We start from the raw sequence: 13,161 nt of genomic DNA, 5'->3' as shown, positions 1-13,161 counted from the left end.
AAAGGTGCACAGCACTTAAAGTTGCTAACATCACTTCCTTACCTTTGGCCAGGGCTCTTACGAATTTAGGAGCATGGCTCTGATGAGACAGTGGAGGGTCCCCTACAGCATAGCATGCTACCATCCTAACAAGCTGGACTGAGCTGCCAAAAATGACAGTCAGGGATTTATTAAGAAATCTTGGTCAGTAAATTGATTTTACTTATCCTGTATTTTTTAAGAGTTTGTCATGGAACTTTAAAACCCAGTATTTGATTTTCCTTTTGATTTAATGCTAAGACATTGTTCATAATTTGTGTAGTACATTTGGTTGCAGACAAATTAATGGCACTTCTAGCCTATAAATGTCTAGAATTCCATGAATTTCAACATTAGTTGAAGTAGCTCATCAGTTATATTTCCATGTGTTGTAAATATGTGAATATGTTTTTAGTTTAGGTAATCTTTCAAAATACAAAGCACTCCCAGTTAGAGAGCAGTGAGTTTGAATTGTTGATAAAATGTTGGAAATATTAAATGTTTGATTTTATACAAGCTTATTAAATATATTTTTGTGGAAACTAAATGTGTTTGACTTCATGTTTTATACATAGTGCTATGAATGTTTGATTTTTTCCATTCGTAAGATCCATAGGCAAAGGAAGCAATACATTGAACGGGGTATTGAAAAATGAAAATAAGCTAGTGGAATTTTATCAGTGGAGAAAGTTACTTTGCAGGGCATGTGGTCAAACTTTTGTAAGATTTAAGTTTACATATCTTATGGACTGTCACAGGCTTTTCTATCTGAATTATTTTTTCCCATTACACTTTACTTCATTACGATTTAATTACAGCTGGGCCTTTTCTAAGAAAGTTAGAAATTACTAGAGCTCCTAGGTAAGAGGCATTACTTTTTTCATCACCACACTTACTTTTTCTCTAAAAGGTATGCTCAATGAAATTTCACTAGAGATTTTAGTAATTAGAAATGCAATACAGACTCACTGGGTAAAAAGAGAAAGTACCTAAAGGGATTAGCCTACACTTCTCAAAATGGAAACCTGAATTTGTAATGGGGTCAACATTAAAAAAAATGCCTTTTGAATTTCTGAAAAAAGATAAACCATCACCATTCTTTATCAACACCTCAAACATTTCCAAATTCAGGGAGCATTTGTTTTTAATCTTAGGAACCAAAGTAAACTTTAATAGTAGCTCACATTTTAAAAGAATAAACCTATGATGAATACATTTCTTTGTGTACCAAATGAAAAATTATACAATGCAGAAACTTACATACAAAGTGGTTTTTGTGCATTTTTGATCAAGAGGTTTATATTCTATATTAAATTATAATATAAAAGAAGCAATGCATAGTTTTTGATAAAGCAACTGAAAAGCTCTCTTAAATGTCTTTAAAATAAAAGCTTATGGGATATGTAAGATGATACAGATTGGATTAAGCCTGTTGACTTCTAATGCTGTGCTTTAACAAATGACTGAAATAACCTAAAAATTCTTCTGTAGAAATTAAATGAGCATATCTAAACATGGAGTAATATTACTACATGTTTTAATTATAACCCAGTAGTAGAATTTAGTAAATTCAAGCAGAACACCTATACTATCATCATAAATAGACAAATAATTTTAAATTATAACAGCATATTTGAAGACAAAATCAGGATACTGTACATGTTAACAAAATGATAATAACCATGCACACATATATCTGCTATTAAACACTGAAATAAAAGAATTAAACCATTTTGCAGACTTCAGAGTTGTTTGGTATTTTACTCTGTTCTGATGGAAGCACTGTGAGTGTTTACATGGAGACATGAAATAATATTTAACTGACAACGGATCATGCACCTGTACTTTTTAAATTTTGGATTAAATTTTCTTCTTTTCTGATTGTTCAGTAGATTCTGACTTTGGTGCAGGAAAAGCTTGATGATACAGATGTCTGTGGGTTGCTGCTGCACTGTAAAGCTTGTATAAAGCCTAAAAATACAAGAGTACAGATTATAAAACATACTAAACACACAGTTGTCAAGTTTTTCCTTTTTAAAGTATAATTAGTTTATGGTACTATATGAAATACAGCATGCTAAATTTGGAGTCTATATATCATTAATCTATACAGTATATCAATTAATAACTAGTATCTTAGAACCCAAAAGTATTTTCAACTCTCCCCTTGTGTGTTACTACTTTTGTGGATTGGTCTTCATGGTAAATGTTTTATTCTCAGGCTGCATTTCCTTTTACCTTGAACACCTCTGGGAGTGCAGCTTCCTAACCACTCATTATGTCCCAGGGGCATGTTGAGAACTTGTCAGTTTTAGAGGAATTATAGGGGCTCAAAACTTCTCACTGCCAACAGCTACTTTACTGTACATAGCTAGACCACTTGTTATCAGGACTTCCTTATAGATTTATCAGAATGGGGCCACCTTTAGTCATTATTTCCTGATAGAGTCAGGCAAATAAGCACATGTGTTGCCCCTTCCCCCTGTCACACTGGGATCCCTCACTTAAATGTCTTCTTGCCTTGTTTCTATTAATTAGTTCATATTTTACAAAACCTTATTCAGAATCAGAAAGCCTTTTTTAAAAAATTAAGTTTATTGGGGTGACATCAGTTAATAAGATCATACAAATTTCAAGTGTACATTTCTACGATACTGGATCTTTATATTGTACTGTGTGCCCACCATCTAAAGTCATACCATCTTCCATCACCATATTTAGGTCCCCCCTGAACCCCATACTCCCCAACCCCTTCCTGCTGGCAACCACCACATTGCTGTCTGTGTCCAATAGTTTCAGTTTTATATCGCACATATGAGTGAAATCATACGTCACCAAAGATTTTTTAATCTACATTTAGACATCCTTTAATGGCTAGTTGGTTTGTAAAATAACATCATAATGTTTACAAATATATAGCTCTTAATTAAAAAAAATTTAACTTACCTCATTTGTACTTCCCTGTGGCAAAGGCAGTTTAAAAGGGAGAAAAAAAGTATATATCCTGTTTCATTAATAGCATTATGATCATTCAACTTTGCTTACAGTATTAATTGGTGAGCATTTAAGAATAAATATCCCTATAGATTTTTTGTTTATATTCATATTTTATATAAATTTTTTGAAGAACCAATTCTATATCCCTTACAGGGTTCAGTATCATATTCTAGGAGAGCATTGGGATTTCCTCAGATAGCCCCTCTTCAATCCTTTGAGGTCGAGGGGCTATTTAAGACAGTGGCTCAGAGGATCCAGTTTTTAATTCATTCTCTTCTCATAGTGCTACCTTTAGTTTATCTCAACTAGATTTTTCAAAGGCACACAGGTAAATCCATTAGTTAAAATTCTGTTTTAAAGAGTATGTAAGTATACTCTTAATGCTGGGAGAATTGTTATTACTTGCTACCTCAGATCATAAATGTTCAAAAGTCTTCAAAATTTTCTGACGAATGTCAACTTTAGCTTCACTAAATTCCCCTAAATTTTCATGAGGGAACTGAGGACACTTTCAGAATGACAGAGTGAATTGATTATTGTTCTCGGTGTGTTTATAATTATCTCCTGTATCCATAATCAATTATTTAAACAATGGACCATGGTAGGCCTGATTCCCCAGGTTATGATTAATTGTCCCATAAAGTACAACTGACCCGGAGGTTGACCTGGACTCATGCTATGGCCTGGTGCAGATGTCTAGTTCAAATAAAGATAATCTGAAGTAATCAGATAATGTTTTTAGGAGTCGGTACTTAAACGAGAGAATGATAGGACAACTTATGTTAGTGGTTCGTACAATCCTAACAAAGTCAGTGCTAGTCAAACAATAGGTTGTATATTGTAAGGCTGACATATATAATTGAGTCATAATGAGCTAAATAAAAAAATGTGTTTTCTCATACTACTTTTAACTTTTAGGGTAGGAAAAAATAAGAACACTGTCTAATCCATGTATTTTTAAAAAATATTAAAATGTTAACTGGAAAACAGTTGTGTGGGACTTCACATACTGTGTTACATAGTCATTCGTATCTAACTGTCTGACAGATTCCAAAGTTCTTGAAAATTGGAGCCCAGGTCATGTTGATCAGTGTATTTCTAACATCTAACATAGTGTCCTGTACATAGATGGCATTCCAATGTGCACTGTATTTAGTTGAAGAGAATTAAAAGTGTTCCTACCTGGTCCCACAAGGCTGCAGCCACTTGGTCTATCACAGCTCCCAGCTCTCGGTATTCTCCAGAGTACCGGATGTATGCCCAGGTGCACAGGGTGATAAGGGTCAGTCCCATTATCATATTGCATAGGCTAGCTATGATGTCCAAACCAATGAATCCAGTCACACCGGCAATCACATATGTGATAAAGATGACAACAAACAGTGTGGCTGGAGTACGAGCTGCATGGAAGATATTTTTGCTATCATTGTGCTTGATATACTGGATATAAAGTTCATCTATTTCACTCTCCAACTGCTGCAGGTAACGCCGGCTAAATTCCTCCCCACCCATCTTCTTCACCCCTCGGAATAGCTTCACAGCCTCTTCCTTAAGTTCCAGATGTTTGGTCTGCAGGTCATTAGGGGCCAGAAATGGTTTGTCACCACCACAAATCTGTATCAGATGCAGAAGTATAGTTTATGCAATGCAGAGTAAAATTAGCAACTGTGTAAAAATTTTTCACTTATATAGCTAAATTTGTTAGAACACATTAATAATCAAGGAGCTTTCCACAGTTCATATCTATCAGATGTGACTATAAGTGGGACTGGTGCTTTGTAGGTGACTTATAGGAAGTCATTCTTATTTTTGTTTTATTTTTGTTTTCTTTTTCACATGGGAAAGAATACCCATAACTTAATCCAAGTTCCTCAAGATGAAAAGGCATGACACAAAGTGAACTGCAAACTGAGTTCATGTACAGAATGAATCCAAATTCAAGAAACCTCGTCCCTTTGGGAAGTTTTTTCTAACTGCACTGAAATGATTTTGACTAACGAAGTTTAATTTAAAACAATGAGTAATGCTATAAAGCTCTAAAGTAAAAATAAAAAATTTCTTTGGCGCTTTCACTGATTTTTGTTTCAGTGGAGCCCATTCAGTATTTTCTTCAAGAGACTAAATGGAGAAACATAGTAAATGTTCTTGGACCACATTTTCAAATGTTTTTCAGAAGTTACAAAGGAAATTTCACTTGTACCATTCACTTTGGTTATTTGAGATTTAACTATATAAAGGATAATCTCATTCTAATTACCCTTTATTATGTCAAAAACAATATTCCATATACTACTACTGTATATCCCTTGACTCTAAGGCTCCATCAATTTTGATTTTATAACATTTTCAGGGGAACAAATGCCCACCACATTAGATGTACACAATAATTATTAGGTGCATCCTAATTGAGAATGCTAAACAAAAAGAATATATATGGTATGTAGAAATATTGGCCCTAGAGGCTTAATTTCTTTTTTAAGATAGAAATTCTGGAATTGTGGAATAAAGGGAGGTGTAGTGGAGAGGGTAGCATATGTTATTTTAGCCACTAAATCTTATAAAGTAGTGGAAAGATGGTAAAAAAAAATGTGTCTATTAAACACAGAAATAACCTTTAAAATACATTGAAAAGTGTGCAGTACATAGTGTTCTTTTCTTGGTTTCTTTTAAAATATTTTAGGAATACAAGGAATAGAAATGTGATATATATCTAAGCTGAGAAAGTCAAGCCACCTCTTTGCATGTGTCTACAGTATAACTTGGAAGGAATGAGCTCACGGGAGAAATACTGACTTTATTTAAAACATTTAAAATATAATTTAATTCTTACCTCTTCCATTTTTTTGTTGTATGTATCCTTGGCAGTTGCCACGGCCGCTAAATTGTTAGCTTCTGCTGTGGCCTTTGGACAAAGTACAAAATATGATGTAAGATGGAATTCATATTTATGAAACTTCCACAGGCAGTTCTCATTTATAAGCATCATGTATAAGAAATGTGCAAGAACCCAAGGTCATCAAATAACTTGAAATCCTTGAAATATTTCCATTACATTAAAAAAGTTAGTAAAAATAAAATTTCAAAATGCATAATACATAGATGTTTACTCAATAAACCATAGTTCTAAACTGAATCTTCATTTGGAAGGGTTTTTTCCTCAAAAAATATTTTTAAGCCTCTCACCAAATTGGGGGAGTGGAATCTATAAATCCAGGCACATGGGAAATAATATATAGTATATTTTATATATACTAATATATATATTTACAATATATCAAGTGTAATGGCTGCTACTGATAATACAATTATCTGTTAACAAAAAGAACTATTAAGAACTTAAAGAAAATTTTTTTAATAAGAAAAAGGCCAGTTTCTCCTTTTTCAAATGTTATTTGTAGAGACCACTTGTTTAAAACCTGGACCTGCTTTTCTACTTCTTGTTACATGTGTGAATCTAAACCACAGTATGAGTGTGTTTTCTAAACAAATTTACTGCAAAGAGAATGCTGCTATACGTTTATGTGATAGTTTAGCTCCACACACAAATGGGCAGTTATTAGAAAAGTAATCTAGTAAATCATCCTGCCTACTATTTTAATTTGGTAATTTCTGACGAGCAGATTGGAACATAATCTTTTTCTTAGCATAGCATAAAGCTAAGGAAAGCTTAGCTTTAGTGACAAGTGTGTTTTAAAGTGTCATGCCTCCTGATTAATAAATACCTGTAACATGGACTTGGGATGTGGTAATTCTTCACCCTGATAAATCTTTATATAAGCCTAAAAAGAAAGAAAGCAAAAGACTCATGTTCAAGTAATTCTATTCTATATTTCCCTAATTCTGTTAAATTGTATTCTAAGGTCTAAGGTCTTGGCAGTTTCAGGAACTATTATCTTTTTCTCATCCTTTAATTCCTTTTTACTTGCTTCTTGTTCCTTTTTCACACTTCCCCCCTTGCCAGTCCTACTCTTCCTGGCTTAACTCACTTCTACCACCTTTAAAGCTTTCTCAGATCCCTCTGCTAGGAGTGACCATTCTTTTTCAGTTACCCACAGGAATATGTACCTGCTGATGTCGTAAGCTTCATGAAACAGGTTTCTGTAAGGGTCCTGAATCTCCTATTAACTTCTAAGTTCCTCCACAGTGTTGTGCACAGTAAGAATTGAAATTTTAGATAAATATGTCGTTTATTGCTGAGAGTGATGAAGGTAAGTAATCACACAGGAGATATATGACCGCATTTGAAATGACAAAATGTTAATTTTAAAAATTGATATTTTAGTTCTTGGAGCATCAATACACAAATTAGATTGGTAACTGAAATTCTTCACTATATATGTGGATTGGTAAAAAAAAAATGTGTTGTATTCAGGACTACCTGAGGTAAACATGTAAATGCAAAAAGGCCATTTCAAATTGGCCCTTGGTGCAGAGTGGGGAACGTGGAAGCATTTTCTCCAGTAGGGAAGGCAAGGTGTAGCCCCTTTGAGAAAATCTTCAGAATGAAAGTAAAATTCAGTGTAGGTCATAACTGAGGACTATGTGGTATAGACCCTGGGAAAGACTCCCCAAAAAAGATTTTTATACAAATATGTATACATTTTTATACATTTGTACATTTTATACATTATATAAAAGATTTTTATAACTCAAGGAGTTTTCTCAAAAACTAATTTCAGAAAGCAAGTTCCTCTTGGGAATCTTACAATTTTTTCATCATTTTTATAGATCCCTCATACCTTTGCCCCGGTATTACAGTCCGTAATTTTTGTTGTTGTAGTTTCAAATAGGAACTGTATTCCCAACATGTCAAATCTAAGTACTCACAAATGTGCTAGAAATGACAGCAATACCTTGAAGTACTCCACCAGACCTCGGCAGGTGATTTTGTTCCCATTGATCTCTTTAATATCTAGGCTCTCAGGACTAAGTAGCCAAGGAATGAGTATTTTCAAGTTTTTGATGAATTCATCATCTATTTCTACAAGTAAAAGCAAATTCATCATTATTTTAAAAATCCTATCTAGTCCTCCATGCCATTCAATAATACATCCTTTGATTTCCTCTAATTTCTTCCCCAGTGATAAAAGCTATCACTTTCCTACCATCTAAACAACTCCTGAAATCCACATTTCTTAGGGTGAATGATCTTCTTTGCCCAAATTTTCTACTGCTGGTCTTTCTTATCTCCATTTCAATCACACATTTATCTCATCTTCCACCTGTAAAATAGCTTTCGTGATATGAAACATTATACATTTATTTTACACCCTACTCACATAAACATTTCAAGTATTCTGTCTTTAAGTCTTTGTGGTTTTATATATATGCTCAAAATGGGGGGAAAGCCAGATATTTACCAGGTAAGAAGATGTATTCCCTCCAGAAAATGTATCCAAAATTTTTCTGTGTTTAGTATCCCTCTTATGAAAAGTGTATAGACCTGGGTATGGTGTGGTAACTAGCAACTGAAGTTCAAAAAGATAGCAATGATGATGCTACCTCTAGTGGTGAAACACAGCAACGTGAATATATAAATACCATGGCAAGAAAATACAGAGAGGCGCCTAATGGAGTAGTGAGCCGACCTGAGGTAGTGGGAGTTACTCACCTATCCTGCTTGGCACAGTGACTACACATAACCCATGTTATAGCATTAAGTTAACCTTAACATTACAGATTTAGCAAAGTAACAAAGAAAACACCCTCAAAGAAGTCTTTTGAACACAGTGATAATTTCTTAAATCATTATTTCAAAACATAGAAAAATACACATATGTAAAAAGTAAGGTATGTCTAGAGACTTGATATCTAAGTAAATGCAGTAACTGCATATAGTTTTTAAAAATATGAATTTCAGCAGTTACTGAGTTTTCAGGCTTTGGGCTTGGTGATTTCCGAGGTCTTATGGGCAACGATGAAAACCTTGTGATTGTGTTTGCATTTTTCCTGCTTGTTTTTACAGCCTAAATATACATTGAAATACCAGTTCACCTAAGAATTTATTTTTTCTTCTCTTGCTTGCTACTTTTATGACATGCATGAGCATGATGTGGGAAATCCTTCAGCCTTCTGCTTCACATTTTGTATAGCTTTGAGATTTTAGTGCCCTTGTGTTATGACTGTTTGTATAGGAGTTTACTCAAATTTATTTTGCTGTTTGCATTGTACCAAATTTTACTTACAATTTTGCTTTGTATTATATATAGATTTATTCAAATGTATTTATTATTGTGGTTTGCTATTTAGTTACCAGAATTCTCTGAAATACAATACTGGTATTTGTATTATGTTACCACATTCCTGTGTTGTGTTTTGTTGCCTGCTATGTATCTGTATTTACTGATAGTAATACGTTTCTTCTTTGCTATATGATTTTATGCTTTTTTCAGCATCTGTAGAATATTACTATATGTCTAGAATGTATGAATTTTTTCTTAATTTTCTGTATAAAACAAAAGGCTTTCTCCTTATAAAACCACTTTTAAATCACTTTCAAAACATACTTAAATATCCCCTCCCCCATTTTTCCTTATGAAATTGGAATGCAATAAGATACACCTGTGTATCTAATAGGCCAGCAAGTGTGGTAATTATTGTTAAGGTAATCAGCATATTTGGATTAAAAATGTGTCTGAAGATGGCATTAGTCATGGTCTAACTCTGTTCTCACTGAGACCAATGCCAGACATTTCAATGTGGGATTCAGCAAATATGAACAATATACTCGTAACATACACAAGTGGGAGATTTTGCTAACAACATTAGTTGAACACAGTAAATACATGACCCAGAACATCTGCAGACCAGTTAAGACCAAATTGAAGAAGTATACCAATCAAATTTGGCCCACTGCAAATTTTAATAAATATGTGTGGGTAGATGATTATACAGGATGATGTTCTGTTTTCATCATTTCCTCAATAATTTTTTGTCACAGGAGTAAAACCTTGCTAGGAATTCAGGGGCTAGGCCAAAGTGGGTATCTGCCACAATAACTGAGGATATGAAACATGCTTTATAAGATCTCTGCAGGGCAGGTGTAGTGCTGCCATGTAAAGTAACCAAGGAAGATAGTTTCTTGGGATCACCTGACTCTGACAAGTCATTAGAAACACCTTTTTTAAAATAATCCCCTTGCAATGGTGTTGGTTTTGTTTTCTGAAGTCACCTGGAGCTGCTAAGGAGGAGCTCCACAACTTACGGCGTGTTTCCCTGGCTGTTCTACTTGGGGCACTGTAACACAGAGCAAACTCAAAAACAGGTAATTCTTTGTTTATTAAAAGGTTGGTCTTGTTATGTTAGTGGAGGTATTCATTCAGTAGACTTTGGGTTAAGAACTGCTTGAATGTAGCATGAATGAATGATTCAGTGCTTCTGGTCCTTTGATTTCCTATTTGGGAAGCTATTAAATCAATAGTGATTAAATTTAATTATAGTATTATAAGTTTTTAAAAAGATTTCATTTACTTGTTTTTAGAGAGAGGGGAAGAGGGGGAGAAAGACAGGGAAACATTGATGTGTGAGAGAAGCATCAATTGGTTGCCTCTCACACACCCCTATCCGGGGACCTGGCCCACAACCCAGGTATGTGCCTGGCATGGAACTGAACCAACCTTTTGATTTGCCAGCGGATGAGCCACTGAGCCACACCAGTCAGGGTCATAGTATTATGTTTTAAATACCACTGGAAATAGATAATTTCAACAATGTGGGGGACCATGAACAAACAGTAATTACAGCAATTATTACCACCAATAATGAACTTGAAAAGTTATTTCTATAAGTTGTGAGGAGTGTGTGAGAAACTATTATAGAACAATTTTTGCCCAGTTTTTTACTCAGAGGCATTTCTTCTCCAGAGGCAACAGTCAGATGCCAGCCCCCCGGAGAACAGTGTGGCCAGCAGACAAGATGTCCTGGATAGAAATCACACCAAATTATAACACGCAGGATGGGATGGAAAAACAATGTAGACAACAGACTATCAAAACTGCCAAGGAGAAACTGAGGTAAAATAGAACGTTTGGGCACACAGAGGGATTATAGCAGTCCTATAAACCTCATCAAAATGGAGGTTTTGATGGGACACTAAAGCTGTCTTTCACTGCTCTTTCAGGCTGGCTACGGTGGCAAACTCGTAACTTATGGGGAACTGTAAACCAATTGTGTGGGTCAGTACATGTTAGACATGAATAAACTTTGATGGAGAACAGATCTGTTAAAAATTGAGATTCTATATTTGCATGATTTATCTTAAACTGTCTCCCTAGATCTTTTATTGCAAAATGTATCAGTTAATTTAAGAACTGTAGATGGATACCACAGGAATGGAACAAGAGTACTTTTTTGTCCAATAAAGGACTGTTGTTGAAGGCCTGCCCCTCCTCTTGCCTGTTTACGGCTTCTCAACTCCAGAGAAGAAAGAGAGGCCTTGTGGAAGCCGCCTTTTTATGTAATTTATTCAAAACACATGGAAGCCATTAGGTAATTGCATAGTATCAAGAAGCCTATGTGCTCACTCATGGATTGGAATTCATAAGTGACAGTGAAATACTAGGATCCTGGAAACCATGCATTAATAGCCTACTGCTATTTTTCTGTTTTATAAAGGTAAGATAATTTAAAATGTATAAAAGCAATGCTGATGATTTAAATTTTGGGATTCTATTTTTAACACTATCATTGTTAAAGGCATAGTATAAGATATCTGAAAGTAAACACTGTGGCTCGTTGCTTTTCAATCCTGCCATAAAACTGGACATATGTTGTCCTTTTTTCTTAAAAAAAAGTAACTGTAAGCCCTTTGAAAACAATTGTGCTGAGAAATTTATGCCACTGTCTCACCACCCTAGTACAATGCAGAAAGGCCACAGTATATTAAGCAAATGTCTGAACTCAGTGGTGTACTCAATACTAGGCTTACAAGTAAACAGGTCAGAAGTGTCTTGTACTACCTTGTATTAACTACAAAGCAAAGATCTAAGGAGCTGGTGATTACCTATTAGGGAAGATTAGCTTCTGTTTTCCCATACCTCTACCTTCACCCCCCCCTTTTTTAAAAATAAGTTGAGTTGGTTTGAAATCTTAAAATGTTAGACATGCCTCTGTTTAAGAGAGAATTACATATTATTAGTACATATTGGGTTGGCCAAAAAGTCTCTATGGCTTTTTCTGTAAAAATAAAAGACACACATTTTTCATTTTCACCAGTAACTTTATTGATTTGGATATTTTGAATATGTTGGCTATCTCTTTCTTGCGTGGTATAACGTTGATCGTTCTCAATTAATGTCTCACTTTGATAGCTATCAACTTCAACTGATCTACGAAAACATGGAGCATTGTCCGGTGAGAAAATGCGAGCATGAAGCTTTGTGAACCACTTTAGACATGTTCGATCGGTCACAGCACCTTTCTCCATACACTGCACAAATCTTTTTTTATGTTTCAGTTGCGTTTTTACCTTCCTTTTTTTGGGGGGGTGATAAAATATTTTTAGTTTATTTAAAAATAGCAGTTACTTCTGTTGAGTTCATTACCCAGTTATTTCCAGGTTTAGTTGTCATTAGTATTCACAAATCAATTCATGTAGAGCTTTAGAAGCTCCAGTATTATGTAAGACTGTTAAACTATATCATTTTGAGTTTGAAGTAATTGGATACTTAGAGTGCCCACAAACCAGTGAATGTATACTCTGTATCATATTTAATGTATAACTCTTTGGTAATCAGAATGGTGATCCAGTATCTTAAATTAAACCCTTCAGAGGCAAAAACAAAAAAACAAAACCCAAAAAACTATCATTTTGAAAACACACAGATAGACCCATTTTCCTCATCAGCATCCTCCCCCAGCATGCGGCACACATACAGAACATACACATTTCATTCTTAGGAACTTTACCAAATACCATGTAGTTTTTCAAATATTAACTTCATGAAATAATAAAGCCATAATATGTTGAAAATATTGCTTATTTTCTTCTACCTTCAATATTAAAACGGCTACACACAAATTCACCAATTTTGATAAGTTTTTTTAAATGCACGCTGATATGACAGCTGCCACAAAATAATATAACAAAATTCTTTCAAATGAAGATAAAAACAACTAAGTGCTACTAGAGCCATCTTACAGAGAAAA

At 34.4% G+C, this 13,161-nt stretch overlaps 1 protein-coding gene across 2 annotated transcripts in view; it reads right to left on the bottom strand.

Annotated features, from left to right (window-relative positions):
- Window positions 1-1,539: 1,539 nt before the first annotated feature.
- ATL1 (atlastin GTPase 1) overlaps window positions 1,540-13,161 on the bottom strand; it is a 60,547-nt gene continuing 48,925 nt past the window's right edge. The window contains exons 10-15 of one of the 2 annotated variants that reach the window (XM_024567692.4): window positions 7,869-7,996; window positions 6,738-6,794; window positions 5,846-5,917; window positions 4,198-4,629; window positions 2,965-2,979; window positions 1,540-1,989 (exon numbers count right to left, since the gene is read on the bottom strand). In XM_024567692.4, the coding sequence (XP_024423460.1) occupies window positions 1,879-1,989; window positions 2,965-2,979; window positions 4,198-4,629; window positions 5,846-5,917; window positions 6,738-6,794; window positions 7,869-7,996 (815 nt within the window). In that variant the 3' untranslated portion in view covers window positions 1,540-1,878. The remainder of the gene's footprint in view (window positions 1,990-2,964; window positions 2,980-4,197; window positions 4,630-5,845; window positions 5,918-6,737; window positions 6,795-7,868; window positions 7,997-13,161) is intronic. The other variant, XM_045201573.3, reaches the window with a different exon arrangement.

The sequence above is a fragment of the Desmodus rotundus genome, chromosome 7 (genome assembly GCF_022682495.2).
Source record: "Desmodus rotundus isolate HL8 chromosome 7, HLdesRot8A.1, whole genome shotgun sequence".
Classification (NCBI taxonomy): Eukaryota; Metazoa; Chordata; class Mammalia; order Chiroptera; family Phyllostomidae; genus Desmodus; species Desmodus rotundus.
This window is presented reverse-complemented; position numbering and strand designations above follow the sequence as displayed.